General features: G+C 39.2%; 1 protein-coding gene across 9 annotated transcripts in view; it reads right to left on the bottom strand.

Moving 5' to 3' along the window:
* The window catches only part of LOC148396190 (pleckstrin homology domain-containing family A member 5-like), a 50,023-nt gene extending 24,685 nt beyond the window's left edge, over positions 1-25,338 (bottom strand). For 5 of the 9 annotated variants that reach the window (XM_088378406.1, XM_088378405.1, XM_088378409.1 and 2 more), the window contains exons 1-3: positions 25,047-25,338; positions 24,873-24,949; positions 24,105-24,162 (exon numbers count right to left, since the gene is read on the bottom strand). In XM_088378406.1, coding sequence (XP_088234532.1) covers positions 24,105-24,162; positions 24,873-24,949; positions 25,047-25,138 — 227 coding nt within the window. In that variant the 5' untranslated portion in view covers positions 25,139-25,338. Of the gene's footprint in view, positions 1-4,111; positions 4,322-24,104; positions 24,163-24,872; positions 24,950-25,046 lie in introns of those variants that run through there. The other 4 variants (XM_088378410.1, XM_088378411.1, XM_088378412.1 and 1 more) reach the window with 2 other exon arrangements.
* Positions 25,339-27,198: the final 1,860 nt, after the last annotated feature.

Genomic DNA, 27,198 nt, shown 5'->3' with positions numbered 1-27,198 from the left:
CATGTCTCATTTTCCATTAGCTTAACCTTTCCAACTTGCAACTAGGGCTATAAATGTTTGGGGGGGTTTCATACTATTTAGCTTTTTATTTCATAAGTCTTGGTTTGGTAAGATTTGGTTGGTTTGAATTGGTTTTCAGAACCAGTTTGTAAGTTTGGTCTTGTTCCAAAAATGCTTTTACACTTGTAGGACAGTTAAGAATCGTATCTTACTTGCATTACTGTTTAACACAGAGAATACGTATTTTAATTTGTGGCATTTTCTATTAAAAAAGAAAAAAAAATAACTTAAAATTGTCTACCAGCGTAGATGTCTCGAATTGTGGCTTCTTTGTCACACAAGGCAGGCCTGACATTGACCAGTCCTACAAACAGTAAACAAATAAAGCATGGCTAATATTAGGCCATTTGTGACAGAAGCTATAATTACAAAAAAAAGATAATAAATATATTTTATCAAAACACATCGAGTGACTAAACTTAGCAATAACGTCGCTCAAAATGGTTGCACATGTTATGAGGGATGTGGTCTGTGGTCGCAACAGTCGGCAGTAAGTTAGGAGTTATTTCAAGGCAACATATGGTAACATTTTTTTGCGCTTCACAAAGAGGGCAAAACATGGTCTTCACTTTTCGTTATTTATTGTTGTTTTTGAGAGGGAGAAATTGGTTTAAGAGGTGGATCGGGACGAAGGACACGTCTTGGCTTTAGATGTCAAGAGGTGGAGAACTTGGCCATGCGAGCATGATGAGGTGATTGCCTCACAGTGGGAAGGGCGGGGCAGCCTCCTGAGGTCTGAACCGTCTTGTCCATAATAATGAGCAGTGAACTGTAGAAGTGGGGAGCTTGAGGTCAGCACCTCCCAGGCTTAGTTTTTATTGAGCTGGGGGGGTCTTTGATCCTGAACTCTTCTACTACTACTAGGTCAAGCACTAACAACTAAAGGCCTGCCACATTGCAAGTTTCCTAACATCAGATCAGATTATTTTAACAACAGGGGTTGGTAGCTTTGTGGAATTATTTGATATGAAAATCAAATAAAAGCTGGAATTAAATGCTTATTCGAGAAGTGAGGGGGAATTCCTGAAGCTTGAGCTGAAATGGAAAAATGAGATCAGCAACCACTTGGAGAATTTGAACTGATCAACTGATCCCATTTGAAGTGTTATGCTCACGTTAGCGGCAACGCGAAAATGAACGCCGCTTCGAAGAAACTTCTGTGAAAAGGTCAGGCCATCCAGCATCGTTTTCCCTCACTACATAGATTGGTTGCCTTAATCACCACTTCACAAGTGCCAAGTAGGATGGCATCCTTCCTCTGGTAGTGCTGCGGCGGTCAAATTTTATGACCCTATTAAACAAGTCCACGCGATAGACAATTCCGACTCCTGCACCATAACCTTATTTCCTATCAGAACAAGACACACTCAGCTAGCTCTCTTTTCACACAAGGTGTTTATCACCTAATCACACTGTTGGTGTGGACCTAAATCTAAGTGCCTCAGTATCATTATAAAAATTTCAGAATACTTTTTCTTTTGAAATAGCATTTTATACATTTTCCCCCCCAAAGGAAATAATGGCTATACAAATCAGAAACACTGACTTCAAAGTATGGCAAATCGTTTGATGCTTGCATATTAGAAGTCTCCTGAGATTTTGGGAGGTCGTTCAGGATATTTTGACAATTTTTTGGTATTATGCATGGCAATTGTTAGAGTACGGAGAGTACTCTTGGCGATACTAACTGACAAGCTGACAGGTGGAAGGTCTCAGCCGGTTCATTGTCTTTCATTGGTAACACATTAAAATAAATAAAAAAAGCCTGTAAATCTGAGTTTATTAAATGCAAAGGGACAGGAGATGTGCCGTAGCATCAGGTGACTGTCCTCAACTACAAGTGAAAAGACTTGAACTACAGAGGAACTCCTCAATACCACATGAGGTATGAATGGCCCTCCTCACAAAAGCCGGTCTGAATAAGCAGAATAGGCAGTTTGGATGAGTGCATGTGGGGGGCAACAGAAGAAAAGACCAAAAAGACAAAACAGACCCCCTTCGCAACCCCCCCCCCCCCCCCCAGGGAGGCCACCAAAAATGCGACAAGTAGTGCTACAAAATCAGCCAAGCCATTTACACTAATGTATTTATGAGAATCTTGAAAACGTGGGGAAATCCGCCGAGAGTTTAAGCTTTGACTTTCACCTTTCAACCTTTCCATTTAACCACAGCAAACAGCTGCTCATTCAGGCAACAAATCACATTTTTTTTTGTCCAAATAATTCAATTATTCACCCCCCTAAGGCAAGTTGTGACTGTGATAAAACGGTGTCAAGGTGACACAGCTGAACAGATGATTTGAGCGCCATGGTGACAAAATGACTTATAAAACAAAATATGGAAAAGAAAATTTATTCAACTTCACCGTAGATGCAGTCGAGTGAAAACAAAACAATGAATTGCTCATGTAACACATATTCAAACATCAGGCTACTGTAAAGTAAAGTAAAGTAAAGTAAAGTAAAATGTGTCATGAGTGACCCAAAATAGTATTCAGAACTATCTAATCAAGGTCGGCTTCTTAAAGAAACGGATGAAGGCCTCAGGCTGGGATAATAAGACTATTTAGAAGTGCTTTACAGTAACAGTGGAGTAAATAAGGTCATAGGAAGACTTCAACTTGACAAAGAGATGATTGGGTGAAATTGAGCTGGCGCTGTTTATCCTCCCATGACTCAAAGCCTAAAATCAAATCAGACGCTTCCCCCCGCTGTGATTGATGTGTTGGGTCCAGAGAGCTGGTCAAGCAATTAGGAGTGCAACCGGCCTGTACATCCGCATTGCTGCTAATCCGCTGGTTAATGAGGCCGCAGACGCAAGTTTAATTCATTTGACTTCTCCATCTAAACAGCTCAATTTTCTCAACGAAGACGTTGGTTGATTTTATGGCCCAATCTTCAAAGTCAAAGTGCCCTGCCCCCCAAGCTCCCACACAGACTAGCATCAATGTTTCCAACATTGACAAGTACACTCAACTCAGAAGACTTTTTTGGGGGGCCTTTAATAACCAGTAATTCGTTTTTTTTCCTTTGACAATGTATCCAGAGACATCTGCTTGGCCATGCATACACGACAGATTGGAGCCACAGACAAAATATAGCCTGTAGTCACTTTTTACAGCTTGGACACAAGCTTACACGAGTCTCTGCTGGGACAAAACACGCTTATAACATCGTGTATGCAAACATTGGAACAGTGAACAACCAGGTCAATTGATTTTTAAAAGAATTCATGCTTAAAAGCAAACAGTGTCTCACTGACAACACTTGATAACATGGTCGTGTAGATGCGGTTTGGGTGGTTTGTAGAGAGCAGGCCATTTAGTTGCAGAGTAACAACCCGTAATTACCTGCTAAAAACTCCAAAGAGTCAGCAATACAACCAGAAGTAACGATCACATTTACATGCAAGTGTCCTGTGTGCAAACTATGGCTTATACTGACTGCTTGGAGTTTCGAAAAAGAACCACAAATAAGATGTGCATATACATAATGCAAGCTCAAAATTTGATGCTTGAGACCATAGGTGTCAAACTCAAGGCCCGGGGGCCAGATACGGCCCGCCACATCATTTTATGTGGCCCGCGAAGACAAATTGTGCATCAAATTCGTGTCATTACTAGAATTGCAAATTGTCTTCACTTTTAATAATAATTATTTTTTAAAAATATTTAACCAGTTTTTACTCGCCTGATTTGAAAACGAGTTATTTGTCATTTTGTTTTGTAGCTTTTACTGTACATTTATTTGGGTTGACAGTCATAATGCCCCCCCCGAAAGAAGCAATGCGGCCGGCGAAAAAAATGAGTTTGACACCCCTGCCTAAGACCATCCATCCATGCATCCTGCACAGCACTTATTCTAGTGCCGATCACAACTGACTTTGGGAGCATACGGTCGTTAACTTCAAAGAAGACTTGATTTAAATAAAACAATAAGGGCAACCCTGCAGAAAAACATTATCTGCCACCACATGCACTGACCAAGTCCCCTCGCTGCACAATTCTTATCACAAAGTGCGACTTTTTAAATATTTAACTGTTTTTACTTACAGTTTCCTGCAAAGTCTCCGTAACGTCCACGCAGGTAACAGAAAAAAAAATAATGGTGAAAAACAGTCGGAGCTCTTTTATCCAGTGAGGGGGGGGGGGAAGCTAGTAGTTAGTTTCTAGTTGTTATTTACAAATAATCGTGCTGGTGCTTCTTCGCCTTGCGATCGAGACGTCCTCCTCGCGCTAACTGACGAGCGACGCGCGCCAGGACTGCAGGCACACACACAAGCTCGTGCACGCGTGCGCGCGCACGCAAAAACACTGGAGTGAAACCCGAGAGGTGGTGACGTCACAGCCCGGATGTGAAGCAAAGTGCAGGTTACACACTCGGGAAAACATGGACTAGGATGGGTCACACAGCATGACAAACCATTTATTGTAGTTGTGTAGGTTGTGCAAATGAATGGAAACTATGACGTCATGTAATGTACATACTTTTCATTAACAGTTTCGAATTTATGAAATTAGGCAAATTTTTTCCTTGACTTCAACAATAGCTTCATGATAAAATTATATTAATAATCTGAGACCACATGTAATATAGTGGAGAATTATTATTTTTTGCACGTATTAGGTAAGGCGCAAAAAAATAAACTGCCTTACAAAGTAGCCACACACCGAGCCCATAAATAAAGTGCAGCTCCGCTCCTGGCAGCGTGACGTCATCGTCTCTTGATATGCACGTGGCAGAACATCAAACACGATTGCTCATTTAAAAGTGCATCATGTAAATGTGAAATGGAATAAATGCATGATGATTTGTGGTGAACCAAATCATGATCTTAAAATTATTCTTTGTCATGAAATTCAACCTTGTGTCCATTGTGAATTTCAACACCTTGAAAATAGCTTGCATAAAGTTATCAATAACGACTCAATCTACGGGATTTTTTTGGAGGTTTCTCCGCAAATTCACAGTTTACACTAAGCAAGCCTGTTTTTTTTTTGTTTTTTTTCCCCAAGATGTGTTCTCTTGCCAGAGAGCATAGCACCTCCGTTGGCTCATTCTTCAGCAAGCCTTGACAAAGGTGACCTGTTGAGAAAACAAATATGGCTGCACTGAGCTGTTAATAACTCATCCTAAAACTATTTGACTCCCCTCTTATGAAGTGTTTGTGAATGCTATGCACACAGTTCATGGAACCTCCCAGATAGAACCTCCCAGAATATCTGAGAGAGGGAGAAATTAAAATTTCATTCTGGTTTTGAAGGGTTTTTTGTTTTTACTGGAGTGTGTTGAACTCGCTTGCGTTGACTGCCTTTGTATCACAACTAATTAGAGCTGTATCAAATGTAGTGGCTTGCAGTCTTGTTTATAAATACTGGCGATACACTGACCGGTAAGGGGAACTAAAGATCAGGTTTTTCATAAGAGGCCTGCAGCCATTGAAGAGATGAAAGCCCTAACAATGACCTTGTGACCCTGCCCAGTAGTCAAACAGCTCTTCCGCTCATCAACCTGCTATTTGTGTAGTCAATGAAGCACAAAGACATCCCCAGCCAATCAGATCACTCATAAAGTCTGCTTTTCGCCCACACTTAGCATCTTTTGCCGTTTAAATATTCCAACATGAATTTATATATGCGACCATTAACGCCATCAGGAATAAGTGAACCACCTTGACCAGCTTTGCAACATCAATAATGCACCACGTATCCATTACAAAGTCAGTCCTTCAGCTATCATTGCTTCTCCAGGGAGGATCTCTCTTCAGAGATGTGGGATCTAGCTACCACTTGGGACACACAACGGACACTTTATCTGGAGGATATACGGTATGATATTTAGCGGCCGGATCCACCAAAGAAGAATCGGAACGTGTATTCCAAAGCACACAGAAAAGGTGTCAGAGGGGAAAGTCAAAGCAAGCTGTTCAACCATCTGTGTAAGTACTCGTCTTGCCTCGAGAGAGACTATCTTTCTATACAAGATAGCGCTGAAATCAAACAAGTCTTCTACTTTTTTCCCCTCCCCCATTTACGAGCCCTTTGTGTTGCAACAGGAAACAACTTGACAATTACGAAATCCCAATCCATTCATGGGCCAAACACTCGTAATAAAAGATCTGATAAGATGGGAATGCAATGGCATGACAACAACTGATCAATTATTTAAAGGTAACAAACTGAAGTCCTTGTCACAGTATAATATATGTATATATATATATATATACACACACACACACACACACACACACACACACATGAAAACATGCCACCAACAACACCCAGGCTTCATATTTCAGGCTAAAACAATGATAATGATTAAGTCACTTGTGTCAATAGGCACAAACGAAATACTCAACCATGAGGATTGGATGCATCGGTTACATAAACTATGTAATTTCATACCGCCGCAACTGTGAAACCAAGGAACCAAACAAAGAGAAACACAACACGTTTAACATTAACAACAATGGATGTCATCCAGTATTCCGTCTCATATTTTCTTGGTATGTGACTACACGCTTTATGTGACAAGTAGAAAAGATTATTTTTGAAAGAAAAAGCACATTTGTCTCCATTCTGTTCCCGCTGTTACTCATAACTGACATAATCGTAATTTACACAACTATTATTAGTCGACAAAAAGTGTCTTAAACATACATCTTTATTTTCATAGCATCACTGTAGTATTTGTACACTTAGTGTCAGGCGACTTGTCGGAAATAAATTGTCAGGAGGGCCCTACAATATCTCCATGTAATGATAATTTCCCATGACAAAGAAGTGCTCCAGGCTCAAATTTGAGCATTTACTTTCCTCCTAGCTTGTACTGACTATTGGCAAGGTAAAACAACAAGCTTCCACAAGTTCATAATATTTTTGCTAAGTTAACAGCTAATCTATTCAACTCATTTTGAGCTACATTCATCAACCAATAAACTGAGTAAAAAAAAAATGGAGGCCGAAGCCCTGCCTAAAAAAAAAAGTAATGCTTTGGCGCTTGCACAATAATGCATCTCATTTGTCTTCAACAGTTATGTAGCAATTTTCAACACTTAGAGGCATTCTGAAAATGCAAATATTTGTCAGAGGGGGAGCAGGTCTTCTATGCTCTGAGGCAATTATCAATGAGCAATAGTTGCTTTTCAAGCTGCATTTGCAGTTCCAGCCGGTTATCAGTGACAGATGTGCTCGGAGAAGCTTTCAGACTCATTAACTACCCACACACGCTTAGAAAAGGGACTTGCCGTGTTCTCACGTTTATCTCCTCTCAAAGGATCTTTCCTACCTACTCGCCTGTTCTGGACGCTGGCTCTTATGTACCTCATCCACCTACACTCCCACGCGCTCTTCTTTGTCAGTGAGGAGTTATTAGCCGCTGTTGTCGGGAAGAACAGCCACGCACAGCAGAAGCGTCACTATGAAGCCGACAGCATGAATTAATCGGCATTAGCATAGGCCGGCAGCAATCTGCAGCGGCCTCTGTTGCTATTGAGAAAACAAAAGATAAGTCTGATTCCATTATTAGCTCATCATCAGGAAGCCAGAGACTAGATGGACGAATGAGATCAGCCTCTGGTTGTGTTGGTGGAAAGGAAAAAAAACAATGCTCCTGTAATTAGATGTTTGTGGTGTCATCTGTCAGATCCAGAGGGGAGAGAAGTTTAAAAATCACTGAGGAGGAAAAACAAAACATTGCCTTCATAATTAAACCAAGAGGGTCACCTTATACCATAACATTTCAAACTAATTGTCACTCAACCGGCGGAGAGACGACAACAACACGCTGGTCTCGTTGGGTGGCTTTGGCTTAGTTGTTCAACTAAACAAGCCCAAAACAATGAGCTTTTCAAAAATAACTGTTATCCCTCTCCAGAAATACACACACGAGTGGCTACTCTTTACTTCCAACAGCTGCCAGCCAATAAAATTGTCAAATAGCCAACCTGAACTTCACTTTCCATTTTTGTTGTGCTGCCTCCAATGTGGAAAGCCCACACAGCACAAACACCATCACACTCGCATCCATTTGTTTTTTAGGGAGGATTTAACGTCAGGAAAATATGTCCACTGACAAGTTAATTAAAAGATGAAAAGTGATGCAGCATAACTTGCTCGAGCCAACAAAATGGACCAATCAATGAGGAAGTCCGACTCTAACGTGCCCCTGGCTAATCGGACTTTCAAACAAGCCCAACACCCCGCTGACAATAATTACATGCTCTGGCTAAAAATCCCACAGCTAATGACTCTTTGAAAATCAATGGCCTGTATCCGTATAATACTGCGGCACAATAGAAGAGCAGAAAAATGAGACGTACGCAAAGGAAATATGCAGTGGTGTTAAAAGTTAACGCTGGAAAGACACGATCACTTATCAGCCAGTTGTTTTCAAGCACACTCTTCCAAGTGAGTGACATGGCAAGAGGTCATCAAGAGGACAACGTGTCAGACAGCCTCACTTTATGGCCGAGGCTGAATTTTAAGCTTCACTAATAGTCAGAAATTGTAAATTCCGCACGCCAAACAGCACCACAGATTCACTTCAGCATCAGACTTTTCGATCGTAGCCTCCGGCTAACATCTTAGTCAACGCGTGAATGTGTGCTGATCAGACGCGCTTTCATCTTTTCCCATAAAGCTGCAAACATTACAAGGACTGCAAAACCAACATATTTGAGAAATAGGTATTGACGTTCTTAAAGAAATACTGACGCATGGAGCTAACAGTGTAATGTTTACATGGCTGAGGCACCCCGCTCACAAAAAAAGTTATTTTAACATATCAAATATGATTAAATGTAAAATCACAATGTAAACAACATCTGTCTGCAACTCTAAGATTTTTTTAAAGCAGTATAAAAACAATTTTCAAGCAAAGGATCATCTTTTCAGAGATACAACATATAACTCAAGTCTGCATTTGTTCATCCCAAGCTGGCCTCATGACCCAAATCCAGAGATTGGTTTCAAATGTGGGCTGTGTTCGATTATGATTTGACGCAGCCAGAATAAAAAAAAAAATTAAAAGAAGATATATTAAGTGGTTTATCTTCAGTTGGATTTGTTTTCGATTTTTCTTTCTGTGAATTGTATAGCTAGTAAGTTAGCACTTTAAGGCCCGACCTTAAAGTAGTAGAGTGAAATGTAAACACGTTTTATAGCTGACAACTGTAATAAGATAACATTTGCTCTGTTTGTGACTAGACCATTTGTGCGCAGTCCCAACAACCAACATAATCTCTTTGGCAGCTTTGATTATTTTTGAAAATACAATTTACAGACTAAGGCAGGGTTCAAATCTCAGATAAAATGTTTCTGCTAACAGTTGGCAAGATTTTTTTACAGACACTTTTAATTTTTTGGTCTAAATTTTGTTTAAACATCTGATTTGTTTTGAAGACAAAAACAAACACATGACTCACGAATTATTTTCAGAGATTTGCTTTGTTTGCGTAAAACTATATTTACTCTCTGTAAAATGTATGTTTTGTAAATATTTTTGAGTTCTCTGCAACAATTAATTGACTTTACGTTACTATCTACAGTAAATGTTTTATTTTTTTTCATCAGACTTTTAATAATGGATAAATCACAATTTTTTTCATCAAACTTTTAATAATGGATTAATCACAAATAAAGTGCTTCAAATGTTCCTTTTGTTGTGTTTATGTCTATGAGTTGGTTTTTGATTAGCAACCAATAATAATAATCTGAGCAATCACTTGTTGGCTTTATTATTAGAACTCTGACTTCAAGCTATATGACCTTGTATGTACCTTATGACCTTGTAGTTTCCAGGACTGTACTTTACTCATCAGGGGTTTGAAATTTCAGACTCTGCAATTTCCTGTAATACAACATAATTATCGGTGGGGAATTTACACCCTAGCTATTATGACTTTTAAATAGGAACAAACGTCTATTTTTTTACTATACAGGGAAATGCTCATTGGTAGTATTGTCTTAACTTTCACATCCACCTACTTATATAAACACACTTCCTCTTATTAAAGGGTGTTACAAGCCAGACATCAGTCATTTCAGTCACTCCACAGATGACACACGATCAGGTGCTCTCCCGGCCCAATGACTCATCATGTCTTATTTTCCCCCCGTTAATGAGTTTGTTGTAGGCTACGTGACTGATGTGATAAGGGCAAACCCTGCCATGAACCCTGCAATGGCGCAGCTACAAAAATGATGACTGTAGGCAGCGACGGAGAAGCAGAACTGTGTTGAAAAAAAAAACATCAAATATAACAGTCTTGGCATTCCTTTAGCTTCAGTCTGATTATGAAGACTTTGAAATGCAGAGTCAGCTTTTGGTAATGTCTCTCCACAGAAGAGAAGTCAAATGTTCATCACTAATATTGATCTTTCAGCGAAATCATCACAGATTGCCATGCTTCCAACCTCACAGCCTTGCAAGACTACTTCCTCAATTACCAAGTTTTGCAAATCTATGCATCTCAACATTCCCAACATTTCAAACATCCCTCAGTAAAAAGCTTTACAACACCCATTTATTTACACAACAATCTTGTCTTAGTCCATATGAATGAGAACAAAGATACGGACTTGCAAGCTACAGATGTCAAGTCAAACTGCCAGAACTCAGGAAATGCTTGAGCAGGTGCACATATTTGACCCGTGTAACAGAGGTCAGAGAAGGAGAGAGCTAAGAAGAATTGGTGGCATTTTTGGGATGTTTGTGCACACACGAGAGTGAGAAAGCTGACACAGTGAGAATGAAGATAATAATATAAGGAGAGCTGGAAATGTCATTATTTGAAATCCCAAAGCCCCAAAGTACATAAATAGATGAGGTGCATGAAAGGCATAGGAAGTACAAACATTGAAAAGAAAAAAAAAATAGCGGTCTACATGGTCAATTTATTTTCACACTTGTGTCAGACAGTTTACGTGAGGAGAAAAAAAATAGGCCAATAAATTTTATCCAGAGTTTAAAAAAAGCATCTCAAACCAATCAGGACTCCAACTTGAATTCCAGCTCTATCACATCTTGTGATTATGTGGTATCAAAAAAATGCTTCAAAAACCAAATGGATGGAAAACAAACCCAGCGCTGGCGGTGGACCGTCCGCTTTATGTAAAATTGACGTGCAAAAAAAGATTTTCAGACTGCCGCAGCATACTATTTACTTACTTGCAACATTTTTTATGAACTAAGCATTTTTTTCCTTGAGGAAAACTTTTTAAAAAAAACAGCTTTAACATAGAGGAATGAGTGATTTTAATTCGACTCGTCTTTGGCCGTTATGATCATGCTCAGTCACCATGCCAGAGGACTCGGGTCCTGCTTTGGCCTACTTCTCAGAAACACATAATGTCATGGAAACTGCCTTTATGGTTTGTGCATGTGTGTGTGGCCTCAATCGAGAAGCACTCCACAACTGCATCAACCACAACTTCAAATATTTCCTCGCCTGGTGAATGACGCCACTGATCCATCCATGTATTTGCAGTACTCATAACAAGCTAAGCTGCAGGCAGACTGGTTGACGAAAAAGCAAAACAAACTTCTCTCAAGACGTAAGAAAGAGCACTGTCAGCTCTTTTGAGCTCGAGTTCCTCGAGGCCTTGTTAGTTAGTGAACGTTGTGACACGCCACTGTTGCACACATTGAGTCAATTGAGAAAAAGATGACCAACAGAAATGGGTCAACCATAAATAGGACATGCTGAGATATGCTACGCTAACAAAGAGGTCAAGGAAGTGTGTCAAAATGAGAGAGAACCAACTCACTAAGAAAACAAGAATCGACTTTTCAGCACTCAGGTTACGAGCGGTTTGGCTTTCGTAGCGTGAATAGAATAGTAGAGTCATGAAAAAATTATTTGACCACTCTTGTTACTTTTTTTGAACATTTTTTTTATTTTTATTTGTTTTGGACAAATATAACAATGACAACAAGAAATTGCTCATATGCTTCAACAAAATAAAATTTGTCAACATGCTAAAAAAAAAAAATTACATTTTTGGAAAAATAGCAAATTTCCATTTGGCATTAAGTGCCATGACTTTTTTTTTTTTTTCCACACATCATGATTTGATATACTGTTAATCCATATTTGAAACGGGGGCAATCAATGCCACGCTACAACAAGCGCTCAGGGCTGATGGAGGAATGCACAGCTGACAAATTGAGGGCAGCTTTCCGAGCTGGCCAGAGAGCAATTCAAGCCAGTGTGGGAGCCACAGTGGCACATTCTTCTATCTTTTGTTGTGACATCTGCCTCTACGTTTTGTTTTCCACATTTAGATCAGTTTTGACGTATTGTAACACTAAGAGGACTACTGAAAAGCGGCAGCCAAAAGTAGGCTCTCTATTTTAACGCTTCATTGGAGCGCAAAGCCCACATTAAGTCAGTTTTCCAGGGAGTGTCCACTCTTAGATTGCCCGCTGCTGTTTTTGTAGGTGTAGCTACATTGCTTCAGAAAAAGAAAAACACTTTTATTTTATTTTTTTTATGATCAACTCGCCTGCAGCTTAGTACACGCCTACTCCCAGAACTCAAATCCATCTTTTTCATGACACAGATGGGAGATGCTATTGCCCCATGTAAACAAGCTGAATGTTGTGTTATGAATTTCAAGGTTACTGCCCTTTGAAAGATTGCGGCATATGTTAGGTGTCGAGATATATTTTAGGAGGGGTCACAGAAGCAATATAGCACCAGAAACAACATCTTATCACAAGGACACTTCCCAATCACGCTGCTTGCGTTTCAAAACCAAATTCCACACAACTTTTTGTTATAATTAAGCTCACGCATGTCTGAATTTATGCAAGAGGCAAGGTACACCCTGAATTAAAGATCCATTAACACTCACATTTACAGCTATGGGCTATTTAGAGTCATCCACTAACCTAACATTCCTGTGTTTGGAATGTGGGAGGAAGTTAGAGAACATGCAGACTCCTCGCAGGATTGTTAGAGCAGAGATAAGAACCAAAGACTTCTCAATTTGTGAGTCAGATGTGTATTTAGTTCTGCTTTAATATTAATGTTATGTTTTTGTCGCTTTAACAATAAATTTGAGCCAGGGGAGATACATGATTTAAGTTCTATTTGTAGATATTCCTTAATCACTTTTTCTTTTAATCCAGGTACTAACTGAGCCGAGATGTACTGTACGCCCGAGAAAGCTGATGTCTTCTGTGACATCACACATGTTGAATGGGACCATTATATTTTTGAGTTCTATGGAAGGCACCAAAATTCCTCCAGTAGAGCTCACATGTAACTAATTCACAATTAAAAAAAAATGAACAGGGAAAATGTAGGAAGGAAGATGTCTTATTTGTTGGATAGCCACACCTCTGTGGACACACCAAGGCGAAATATAAGAAAAGGTTTTTTTTATCATCCAATTGATCTGAGTATAAAATGCACTTGGGTGGAGCTTATCTGGTGTAATAATGAAACAAACAAAAGGGCGGGTGAAGCAGGGAGGGAGTAATTGTGGTAAGAAGTGATATTAGAAAGGTATGCCTATGTAATGAAGAATCAATTTGAAAGCAGAACATTTATTTAATGGACTCTCTTCCATGCTTTTCGTCGATTCAAATGTTTGGCCACGTTACAATACTGCCCTCCTACGGCATTTGTGAGACATTACAGTTACAATCTACATTGAGATGAACAAATAACTGACACGTTGTAACTACAATTTCAAAACAGCCGACTAAAAAACAAGATTTAAATTTAATGATAAAAAAAAATATTCATGCATTGGCAACGTTTTAATATTTTACTGCTATTAAACAACACTGACTTAAAACAAATTTGTAATGCTATTTATACTTTCTGATCTTGGATGAAGTAAGTTTGGTGTTTGTTACAACACTGAATTAAATTTAGCACACAGTAGTATGTATTTCATCGATAGAGGAGCACGTTGAAAATGTTGAAATGCTGCCCTCTGTTGACTCAGATAGCAATTACATCTTGTTAGGAAACAATGAACTTATCTGGTTTTATTGGTTTTAATAAGATTGCCAAATTGTAATTTCCACTCGTAAATTCAGCCAACTATTGTGACCATAAGATTTCCTGAAGAAAATCTTAATTGATATTAAATAGTCATAACAATAACAGCTACTAATCAACCTATAAACACCAGTTTCTCCCTCCTGCAGATGTTCATAATATTATATACAAAACCCTGTCATTTAGCTGATTGAAGGAATCTTTGAGCTGAGACATTTTTGTTTTCTAAGTGTAGGTACATAAAGTCCCCGCCTTTTAAAAGTTTGTCAATGAGCAACCTTCTTCTTGGCAAAGAGCAAACATCTTGTGTACATATTAGCACTGCCTCTGTGAATGACTAACGAGGTTTCCTCCTCCATAAATAAACAATAAAAACACTCAAGTAAAGTGGCAAGGAAAAGCCTCTTTTTCCACAGCCTGCTAAAGCCAAGAGATGCATCGGCCCTCAATAAAATCAACTGTCTGTCCGTCCATCCATCCATCCATCCATCCATCCATCCATCCATCCATCCATCCATCCATCCATCCATCCATCCATCCATCCATCCATCCATCCATCCATCCATCCAGCAGCTAAATATAGCGACAAACTAAGAAACTTGGTAGCACTCAGGAGCAGCTTGCTTCTAAAATGCCTCCTTTCATATTGCCCAAGAACTTAAAGTGCAAACACACGCACACACATCTTCCATACAAAAAAAAACCCAACACTGTGTTAGTATGTTTCACTGATGCACTCACCTATAAAAATAAATAGATTGTCCGGTAGTAATAAATCTGCCTGAATTCGATGGAGCACAGAGGAGCAATGTATAGCAATCACGTCAAATTTGAGGGTGCATTTATTAGAAGCACCAGCAGGAGTCTTATAGAGAGTGGGTTCTTTCACATCGAGAGGAGCGATGTCTGCCTGCACACAGTGATTTGTGAAGAGCAGCACAGGGGTGAGAACACTTTTTCTTCTTTTGGCAGCACTTCTAATAATCGGCTTCTTGATATATGCGTATGCGCAGATTCTAGCTCGATTTAAAAGCACACTGACATCAATTTGTGTGTGTGTGGTTTTTTTTAAACAACCACACAGCTTTTGCCTTAGAAAATCCATTTAGCTTAATGCTAACAATGCAAAACGCCATAGGCTACAACGGCGAACAAATAACATTGGTGTCATGGCATTACGACTGTTTAGGCAGCGGCTATTTGAGCACAGAGTATCACATGTAAACAGATAATATAACAATACTCACAGGCATATATTCTTTATCCTCTGCCTCAGGGCGCCAGTGCATAATAGAAAAGAAAGAATAAACATACGCCATACCTAATGAATGAGGCACAAGGTGACATCATCATGAGTGGAGATGGTTTTGGAGTAATTGTTGTTACAATTCTTCAAAAAGGTGCTGGATATGTTTCTGAGGTTTTAAACGATCAACATAGGCAGTTATGTCCACTATTTGATACAGGTCGTGTGAATGGCAATGGCTGCGTATTTCGTTTAAGGGTTGACAGCACAAACATAAAAGAGGCAATCAGGATGGCAACGTGCATCTTCAGGGATCAGAACCAACTCGGATGCTCGTCGTTTCAAATCTTACCCTGTGGCAGGTGGTTCAGGACAATAAAAGCTAGAAAATGTTTTTATGCAAGAGTTGTAATTGCACTGGCAAAATGCCATAACCTATTTTATGTTTACAAGGAATTGCTTTGAATGTTTTTCATATCTACACTCAGACTATTTCCAACGAGGGTCTTCTATTTACTCTATGATGGCATTTTAAGAGACTGCACCTTCAATTTTGTCGTACCTTTTACAATAAAGATAAAGACATTCTTGTGTTTCTAGTTTTCTTATCACGCAACTTATTTTTCTTTTAAATTCCACTGCAAGTTATTTATCAATTAAAAGCAGTCATCACAGTGGGTAGATCACTGCCAAACATTTGCAACAGACGCTAAATATTAATTCAGTATTTTAAAATAAGTAGACATATAAATATGAGCAGTCGCATAATATACTTTCTTGTTCCATTAAAAAAAAAAAAATCAAAAATCACAAGTGTATGCAAAGACTTCAAGTGCCTTGAAATAAGTGGGGGAAAACTAGTAACCAATTTAACTAAATAAATGTCAAATTGCAATAAAGGTACAAGAGGCTGAAGAAGTAGGTGGCTGACAGACAGGGAAAATCAACAAGTATCCAACTTAGGAGAGAATCAGTGCTAAAAGAAATCGCAGAAAGGAGAATGTCATTTAACACAGTCCGAATGATGCACATTTCTTTTCATTACTAATGGCATTGATTCTCAAGGAGTTCAATTCTCTTTTAACGCATTCTTTTCGTAACTGCTGGTGATGCCACTACGAGAAACAAAAGCACAATATCAATCACAGGCCCGTATACATTATTCAGTAAGAACACTAGCAAGCAGCGTTCAAATATTTGTTTGGCCAGGGACTTCCAGAGCTGAGGACAGAGCATGGGGGACGACACGGAGCAGAAATGTAGCCCACAGCTGGGCAATAAACGCAATAACATATCACACGGAATCCCTCCCTGTCGCCCATAAACACAATTAAATCCCTCACCAATTTTGTCACCGTGCACGTTGAATCGTCTCCTCATTTATTACCGTGAGCTGTTGGTTTCTAATGTCACTGCAGCTGTAAAACCAGAACCCTAAACCCCTCTCAGAAATTAATATTCCAGGCATATACTCTGTCAGATCAGTTAAGCCCTTCACTGACTCATCGAAACTGTGAAAACTGCATGTTCAAATGTGGATCAAGACAAACACAATGTAAATAGCTGAATTTGTAACAATTTGTTTCAGGAAACAGTTGACCGCTCCAAAGATCTCATTTCACCACAGTGTTCCAAGAGCTCCCAGCTGCCGAGTGTTTGGGCAAAGTGACAGCATCCAAAAGCTGCCTAATCAACGCACACCATCTGGAAAACAACCAGGCGGTGTGCACTGTCCACTGGACGGAGGCAAACATGGAAGAGAAACAAAGAAGGAATAAAAGAGGAAGTGAAAACATGCCTGGTTGTCGAGGCAAAATAGGACAGCTGTGTTAAGGTTCAGACACATTCATTACTAAGATGACAAGGCAGATGAAGGAAGAAAAAAAAAAACAACAACACTCCATTTCATTAACAGCTGAATGAAGCAGCCAGATCTGTGAATGATTATGTGACCAAAGTGGACAGCAAAAAAAATTTGATCCATCCATCCATCTTTATTTATTTATTTATTTATTTACTTATTTATTTATTTATTTATTTATTTATTTATTTATCTATTTATTTCCATCCTAATATCTCTCTGGTCTTCTTCACCTAACACACACTATGACTAAGAAAAAAAGTCACCCGAAGAATGCAGCACACCGTCTTCAGGCCGCAAAATTACTCTTGAGGAATAACATGATTGGAGCTAAGTTGATCAGGTTTTTTATGACTAGAAATTCCAGAGGGACTGCCAGTCTAGCGACAGCAAGAGCCCCATGACGGAAGCTGTCCCTCAATTCAACCTGGCACCACATCAGCAAAGGGCAGCTCATTGCAGATTACTATGGGGATTACTCGATGCTCTCTCAGCATTAAATACAAGATAGTACAAATCTAAGAGGCTTTGGAGATGAAGCATTACTGTAGGCTAAATACTTCTAAATCTCAGAGGTGGGCCTGCCATCGATTGACATATTCATAGTAAAGATTATACACTCATGTTCATTCATAATGCATACGCATATGAACGGAAGCATTTTGCTGCGGTGACAATGCTTTGTGGAATTCCAATGCTTGAATCTTAGCACTACTTATCCAGTTTGAAGTCATGAGGTGGAGACTATACCATCTGATTTTAGGTGAAGTTTGGACTACACCCTGAATCGGTCACAGGGCACACGAGAGAACCAATAATTGACTCGACGAATAATTTACAGCATAGGTGTCAAACCCAAGGCCCGGGGGCCAGATATGGCCCGCCACATCATTTTATGTGGTCCCCGAAGACAAATTGTGCATCAAATTCAATCAATACTAAAATTACAAATTGTCTTCACTTAAAATACAGATATTGCTAGCAATGTTTGTTAACATTGATGTTTTAAAAATATTTGAACAGTTTTTACTAGTCTCTAGTTTCAAACTTGGTTTGTTGACGGTCATAATGGAAGGAGACTATGACTACAATGCAGCCCGTGACAAAAATACTTTGACACCTCTACTTTACAGCATACTCTCGCCAAAAGTTAACATTGAGGCCGAGGTGGTTGCCTTTATACATCCATAATGACCTGAATGATGTCTGTTCGCTGGCACTGGCATCAACTGCTCTCTGAGACATATGTTCGCACACACACAAGCCAAACAATTAGACTGTTTATCTCCCAGTGCAGGCAGATGGCAGATAGAGAAGAACCTTGTCGCTGTGTATTTGGCTCCCCAGTTTCACAAGGCAGCAGACACTGATGTCACAATGACATTTCAAATAAAATGATCATTAGCCTCTCGTTACTTTATCCTTTTTTGATACATCTCGATGTCCAGTAAGCATTCCTTTGGCAAGATGGACTATTTTATAAATGAGAAATTTGGTGTCAATTTCGTTATTTCTAATGCTATCAACTCTCAATTGTGACTGTATATTATGCTCTGAATAGATGAAGCAATTTGCAATACCCACACTGTAAAAATCCAGTAATTGCACTCCAGCTGCATCACACGGAAAGGTCGACTGCATAAATATTTGTAACTGCAGCTGCAATGGTGTTTTGAGAAAACAGACTCTATCCGAGTGCAATAGAAATAAACATTTGCGAGTGATCACATTTTTTTTTTTTTTCTTGGAGTGGGAAGCACTCAGTCTGATGATAGGGTGCCTCTAAAAATGCTCAGTCAATATTTCATTTGGGCTCACTAAATATTAAAGCCAACTCGATTTGCAAGGTTATAGCATCAAATTTACGAAGGAGTCCCAACATCGAGTCATAAATGTGCCCTTGGAGTAAATTATAGTGGAGCATCATATATATATGTAAAAGGCTACTGTTTATTCTCTTAGTAATCATATACTGTATATTGCCAGTATTTTATGTTCCTCCATCTACCTCATCCATTTTCTATATCGCTTGCCGGAGCCTATACTAGTTGACTTTCCAATGATATCATCATTAAATGTTAGTGGGAATAAGAATTTTTGATATTCATTTATGTGAAGACACCAATTGTGTTATTGATTTTGCACACTAACGAGGAAACGCATCAAAATGAATACAGAGCATTTTATTTCTTTAAATATGTGACATTGTCAAATGCTCATTCTTCACAATTTCTCACACTGATGAGCTATTTTAAGAAAATATTTATTTTGGATTTTTTTTGGTGCAGGCTACAGTCGCACCAATATGCAGTTCACTAGATTCACATAAAAAAAGTTGTTAATGAAAAAAGTGTTATATTTGAGTGAGTCGGGTCATATTCAAGCAGAGTTTGTGCTTTCATCACCATTAATAAGACATTAGCAGATATCCAAACTTGGAATTAGCAAGTACTGTTGAATAACTTAACATTTGTGATGAAGACCGCTGTAGAGGTTGATATATGCAGATCCCATCAGAGTAATGTGACTTCAGCTCTTGAAAAAATTCTTGAAGATAAATTGAAACTTTTTCCATTGAAGAAAAAAAAAGGGTTCTTTGCTACTCTCGTAATTTACTGGGAGAATGTCTTTCATTAGTAATGAAGATATGTATTCAATTTTACTGACATTATTTAACAATGAAACAGGCTCTTATGTTTGGAAAATTAATCCATTCTTCATGTTTGAAACGATGCTTAATTTCAGCGATGGCTTCAAGTGTCAGTGAAGTGTAAAGAAGAATGATGAAGACAAATACAAAGAAAATTGTCATTGCAGTGAAACTAATTTTGTATTTTTTGTTACGTATCTCAATGGATGAGGCTGTATTTTGTTCATGGCATCTAAAAAATGTACCTTGTTACTTTTTCTGACAATGTAGTGTGATGTGATTTATTTTAAAGTCAATGGTCACCCGCCTCAGTGAAGAATTGCACTTAGTACATCCAATCAAGGGTAAAAAAAGAAATATTCAAGAGTAATCATCAGTTTCTTCTACCTACATAACCTTGATTGCACAATTGATCTGGAAGCTGAATAGCAATTTTTGTAATTGGCCAAAGTTCAATTAGTTCTTTCTTTCTCAGCTCTGCTTGATGAATAATACAACAGAACAAGGGAGCAGCTTTATGAAAGCAGGGACTGCAGAGTACAGTACAACAATATTTCAGATTTTATGTCGCGTTTCATGTTGATGCTGCGGGAAATTGCTCACAAAGGACACTGACAAAAATACCCTTGAATGAGACATAAAGAATGGAATATAATTCAACTCGGCTGGCCTAAAGCGTTACTAGACTCTGCAGTTCCTCATTAGACTTTCGAGTTTTTTTTTTTTTTTTAATGAAAGCACCCAAGCACAATTAGCTCCATTTCGAGACTTTTTTTAAGGACATTGTTAGTGACCAAAGTGTGGAAGTTTTTTGCATTGTGCTAACTATGGTTTCATTTTCTTCTGCCAGTCAATAAATAAAACCAAAACAAATAAGAAATAATCACAAAATGCTCACATAAAGTCTTTATGAGAACAGCAGTTCTTATTTTCAGTGAATGAGGTCTGTTTGGTTTACCAAATCTCATAAACACAGATAAAGTTTTGGCTGTAAGAAAAGCTGAATTTAAAATTTCTAAAAAGTAACTTTTGTAACCTTTCTCCTCTAATGACTGAAGTGTTCCAATTGTTAGACGTGCCAAAATCGCTTCCTACTTGGACGGCTTTCTGCATTCTGATTGATCACAACGAGAACAGAGCCAGAAGCCACTGGACTTAAAAACTTGAATACGTTAGCGCTAATGGCTACGTGGCTACTATTGACCCCATTCCTCTCAACTCAACGAGCTATTGTAAATTGAAAAATAAAGAGACCGTCAATACTACAAATTTGGCATTGTGCTTTTCTAAAGTGGCACACATTGGGTCGGCCACTTTAACAATCATTAAGTTGAAATAAAATAAAGTAGTTTGTTTTGGCTAGCTGCGCGCTGCGCCATGAATTAGTGCTATGTTTTGAAACGAAGCCAGGATGTTTCTGTGCAGATTTGCTGCATAAATTTTAATTTATAATCCAGTTTGCTCACAAAATAAACCTAGAAAATCTAGTTTGGAGTTTCATAGAGTAAATGTTGCCCAGTTACAAAAATTCTATTAAAGTAAAAGGTGTTTGTTTGCTTAGGAGGTGAGTCACTTAAACATTAGATGCAGCTAACTTTCCAGTGAACAAGAAAAGGTTTACCACAATGTTTTAATGGTCCCTCTGGTGATTTTTGTGTGATGCGTATGCAGACGTTGGTTGTTTTTTTTGTAGACATTGCCGTTGCAATCCACTTTGAGCTTCCACTTTTGTGCCACGTTTACCTTCTCACAGAGCAGTGACACCTTCTAAATTATTCCTAGGCCAAATGCCAACAGCCTGTTAACCGATAAGATTTATCACAAACTCACAGTGTCACATCAATAAAATAATCATAATATTAAACACTACGTTCACGCCATCACAACAACGACCTAGCTGCCCCCTTCCCTTCACTTGAGAGGACAGCTGACGTCAGCACAATCTGCTCCTCGATGCTCACACTGTGTAACCTGATGACGACAGCTAAGCCAGATCCTTTACCAGCATCAAAAAAGATCTAAGATAACTGAATAATGTAGAATAAAAACAAGGTGGCTGTTTGATCCTAACTTACTATCAACACAAAAATCCTTCGAATGTAAGAGCAGAATAATAAAATCTTTAGTACAGGATGTTCCCAGGCATCAGACTCACGGTTCACTTCTGAATCTTTTCCCACCCACATGACACCATCTCAAGTTGTGTACTTTCCCAGGTAATTATCACATTTATAATCTGTCAGCAAATAGTCATAGTGAGTTAGCTAAAGTAGCAAAACGGTTAGACAACCTGTCCGAGGGAAGACTGCTAACACAGACAGGCCTCTGCCCGTCACCGTGTAATATCAACAAGGACCTTATCTCAAGTCTCATCATGAACACAAGGGCCAACACTGTCAACAGGCTGCAGAAGAGCACACGGCAAGAAAATGAAGAGAAAGACCAGGGGCTTCTTGTGTTGAAGAGCAGCTGTGGGTTTTAAGGACACTTTGAGCCATTTCAAGCAGAGCGAGCACAGCCGCTACATACTGAAGCAGAAGGTTGCCTGCAAATCGGAAAATACGCAGACACACAACTACAGGGCATTACATCAGTGCTCATAAATTGTGCTACTCAAATAATCAATAACCGGCCTCTTACAGTTAAAGATGATACATTAAAAAAAATCATTTGCTAATTAAATTGAGGTCAACTTTTCAACAGTTCTTAATGACTGGGGGAAAAAGTGTGGTCACAATTGTGCTAGCGTCTTTGTTTCCAACTAAGAGCTGCGGTGTGGAGATCCGGGTTGCACTGAAAGTGATAAAATGCCCGAGCTATGAGGTGACTGACTGACTTTCAGCTTGACTGCTTGACAGCCTGCCACACGGAGCTGCACAAATTCATGAAGAACTCAACGTGGGAGACTGAATTCATGGTGACACAACACTCCTCCATCCTCTGCAATGCAAACTCATCTTTCAGGGTCCTACCTCAGTTTCGCAAATATACAGAGAAATGTGCCAAAATATTTGAATATCACAATTTTATTTTGGGGGGTTTTCTGATAATGGCCTTTTTTGATGAGTCGTATGGAAATATTTTATTTGCCACACTTTCTGAACAATACATTCTACTAGACAATAGCGAAGGGATGATACTCGTTTCAGAATTCAAAATTTGAGATACAAAAATTTGAAGACGCGTTGACATTCAAATGTCAGGCGTGGATTCATTTACAATTGTCTTCAACTTCTTTCTGGTGGAGGCTGAATATCACCTTACATAGTTGATGCCAATTAGCGTGCCACATTCTGCCTCAGTTTGCTCAAGGAATGACTCATCAACAATATCAATTCGAATGGGGCTGTTAATGTGAAATTATAATCATCTATTCTATTGATTATTCCACTGATTAATCGAACCAGATGATCAGATAATCAGATGACGTTTTTATTTGAATTAAAGTGCACTCCAAACTCATTTCCCCCCTATTACTGGTTTGGTCACAGTCAATCGAAGAAGACTTCATTAATTTATCGATTGAGTATTACTATATGTCCATCCCTAATGCAAACCGTTGAGGAATATGATTTCACTTGTATGCACTCTTGAAACTGCTGGGTCGAAAACAACGTGATCTGTTAAACAGTCAACCTATCAAAACATTTTTTGTACAAAACAACGGCCCAACAATGTTTTTTGTTTTCAAAACAACCCAAAGAACAAAAAGAACGAATGCAACACCTGTGAATTTGCATTGCCGTATGCTGATTTTCCCAAAATGAATTGAAGATTAGTGAACCGTTTGGATGGAAACCTGACTACCGACAGCAAGTGCAATAATTTATGTATATCCAATTCTAGGAGCCGAGCAAACTGAACATGAAGCTCCTCAAATTGCTGTAATGCTGCAGGCTGACACCAACCTGGGAAATGTTTTTCATCTATTTAAGACGAGTCGCATTTTAAAGTGTGAGCAGATCATATACGCTCAAACAGGAGAAGGAAAACAGACCTGATTACACGGCTCAAACTCTTTAAATGGACTCGGGGTAAGACTGAATCAATAAAATCCGCTCATAAAGACAACAACCACACTTTGTCCATGTCTGCCATGTACTTGCGCAATGTTTCTAGGTCTAATCATTAACTTCTGACAGGTTGCTTGTGTACAGATACGGAGAGCAGTTGTTCCAATTTTACATACTAGAAATGACAATGTAGATATCTATAAAATAAACAATGCTGTTATTGGACAGCCGCAAATATGACTTGGTTGCGTCACTCACTTGATGAAGCATCGTGCACCCTCAAATGTATATCCTTCTTCCCATCCAGTGGGTAGATCTGTGAAAAACGGACAGATGAGTTTCCCCTCACTAAACAATAATTGAGTTCTCTTCAAGTCATTCTTGAAGAGTTAAGAAAACAAACAACAGTTTGAAAAGATCTATCTATTCATTATCTATTATTATTATTATTATTATTACTATTATTATTATTATTATTCACTTACCTTCAAAAAGGCCCAAAAAATACTCCAAAGTCAAAAACAACCGAACTGAACTTGATTAAAACAACGTTTAACGTTTGCACACATTTAATCCGGGAGACTGACTTTGAGAGTCACAATTACAATGAGGAACATTTCAAACATGACAAATTGCTTTTCACATGTCTAGTTATCCAAATCATCGGATCAACAATGCAATGTGCAAAGTAATCAATAAAAATAAAAGGGAAATGCAACACTGCAGGAGTTCAAGTCGCTTCAGAAGCATTCATCAGAAATCACACCAACAAAATAGCAACAATAAATCAGTGATGTATGTTTAGGACAACTAGATTTGTATTTAAAGTGAAATTAATTATATGGCCAAGGCATAATTCGTTTTGTTAGCCACTCAGGAGGAAGTGTCAGCACTCGCTTAAAGGTGGAAGCTCCCACTTTGACACAGACACGCAGTGCGATGTCACCGCAGCTGTGCGCAAGAACGAACCATGACGACGCGTGTAACATGCGAGAGAGAGGCTAGCAGTGCAAAGTAACGCCTCACCTGGAGTTTTTCTGTGTCCGGTTACGACCACCTCGCCACTCAGGGGATGCAGCCAGGTTGTACTCTTGGCTTCTTCGCTGAGACGAGACGCATTACGTTAGCACTCGCCGAGGGCGCGTGCAACGGCGTCCTTTCGTTAGTCTTTTCTTTTTTTTAATCAAACCTCACACTTACTTGACGAAAAAGATGCGTCCGTCACGAGTAAGTCCATAACTCCAGGAAGAAGGCAGATCGCAAATCCACTCGGGCTGGAGGTCCGCCGCCATGTCTGCCAATGGAGAGAGACGCGCGCGCAGGCACGCAGCGCGTACACGGAAACCTTGGCAACGGCGGATGGCAGCCGTCAGGTATGCTTCACGAGTTGCCCACTCGTTGATGTGTCATGTTTGAAAGTTGTCCGGAATCACTTTGACAATCCCGTTGCTCTCCGCCGTACGCTGTTATCGTTGCCACAGCCGGCCAGCAGAGCGCGTGAAGGACCAAAGGGGCAGGGCCGCATGATCCAACCGTGACGCCCGAGAGAAGTATTGATCGGTTACTTTGAATTGACAGTCATATCTGTCAAATGGTAAACACAAAGAGTCACTCATCGCACCTGAAATTGCTCATGCGGTAACATTTTTAGATGCAGGCTGGTTGCTTTGCTTTCAAAATGGAAGTCAACTCCAAAATGTCTTCAACATTTGGAGTTAAACAAAAAAATCATGTCAAATTGCAATGTCACATTTTGAGAAGAGAAATTAATTTATTCCAGCAATTTCAGAAAATGCCAAGTGCTTTTCTCCGTCCATTAAAAATTCATTCCATCCATCTGCACAGTGTAACAGACCAAGTTTTCTCAGCAGTGTCGTTTTTTTTTGTTTGTTTTTTTTACACAGAGGAAATGAGAACTCAAAATGAAATCTATTTTTTGTCCCTCTTGATCCCTGTCAAAAACAGAAAATGAGATTTTGATCATGTACTCACATTTCTTGAATATCCCTCCCTTCCCCCGATCCAATTTAAGATTATAAAAAGCTCTTGCTTTCTATCCCGACTGAGCTGGCTATCACAATATGCCATTGATACACGAGTATGACTCACTCAAGATTTGAGTTGCGTTGATCACTGATCTACTTCAACATCAAAAGTACTTTTTGTTTTGTTTTGTCTAAACGCAGAATAAATTACAACATAGTCATTTGTGACCATTCCCACAACGGCGCAAGGCTCCCTTTCAGATCTGCCAGCTGGCACTTGTTTGTGAAATTACTAACATCGTTCCAATATCTAAACTGCCTCTGTGCAGAGTACACCGTACATGATTTATGCCGGTCACAATACATTCCATTCACAAACTTCACAGACTTCCCAGACACATTTTCATCACTGAGCTGTGAAAGTGCTACATCAGCCTTTCACACCAAACAAAAACAAGTCATCCAACACCCGCTGGCCCTCGCCTGTTTGTTCCTATTGTGTGTCAAACACATGGTACCTCACTGTTGTAAGGGAAAGGGGTGTTGGGTGAAGGGAAGGGGATCTACCAAATGCTACAGTCATCTACTTTAAAGAATTAAGTAGAGGGCAACTGGGGCATTGTCTCATCAGAAGAGAAAAAGCAATGAGCCAACTGATTGTGTATACAAAATACCTCTTTGTTTTGCCTCGGGTCAGTAAAGCAATAGTGTGTGACATCACAATTTTCTCACAAATGTCCCTCTAATTAACCTTATATTGATCAGAGTTGCAGAGGCTGGTGTTGTATACTGAATTAGCAAACTTTTAATTGTCGGCCCAAACTCGTAGTAGAGTTTCACAAAATATACAGTCAAAACTTTCAGTTCAGTTCACCTTTTAAATGCAGCCAGAAAAAAAATCCTTGCCAATATAAATGATGTCATTAACCCACGTTGTGTTCTAATTGTAACAAATATCAGTCAAAAACATTCCTACTGAATCAACGCAACAAAAGCACAACATAATATTGCATAAGGTATATTCTTACATAATTGTCTTCGTGCTCAGCTCATCCACGCATCGCTGCTCAGTCAGTTACACAGAGCAGACATGCACCATCAGAATGTATTGAATTGTGCATCATCAAGCATCTGCTTTTTTTTTATGCCAGCCCAGAAGTACTAACCATGTGCATGTCTGCATTTTACAAGAGGACACACTCACCGTTTTAGACCGGGGAGTGACTTGGCATGGTTGCAGTTCTCATCTGCTTGGCATTAAAGATGTTATAGACTGAGACATTAACCGGCTCTGTGAATCGAGAGCATTTATGATTGTAAAAGGGAGCTATCAAACTGATCCCATGAGATTGTTGCAATTATGTGAT

This window comes from Syngnathus floridae, chromosome 6 (assembly GCF_059516105.1).
Source record: "Syngnathus floridae isolate MCC-2025c chromosome 6, RoL_Sflo_1.0, whole genome shotgun sequence".
NCBI lineage: Eukaryota > Metazoa > Chordata > Actinopteri > Syngnathiformes > Syngnathidae > Syngnathus > Syngnathus floridae.
The sequence above is the reverse complement of the archived record's forward strand: the minus strand, read 5'-3'. Positions and strand labels throughout refer to the sequence as shown.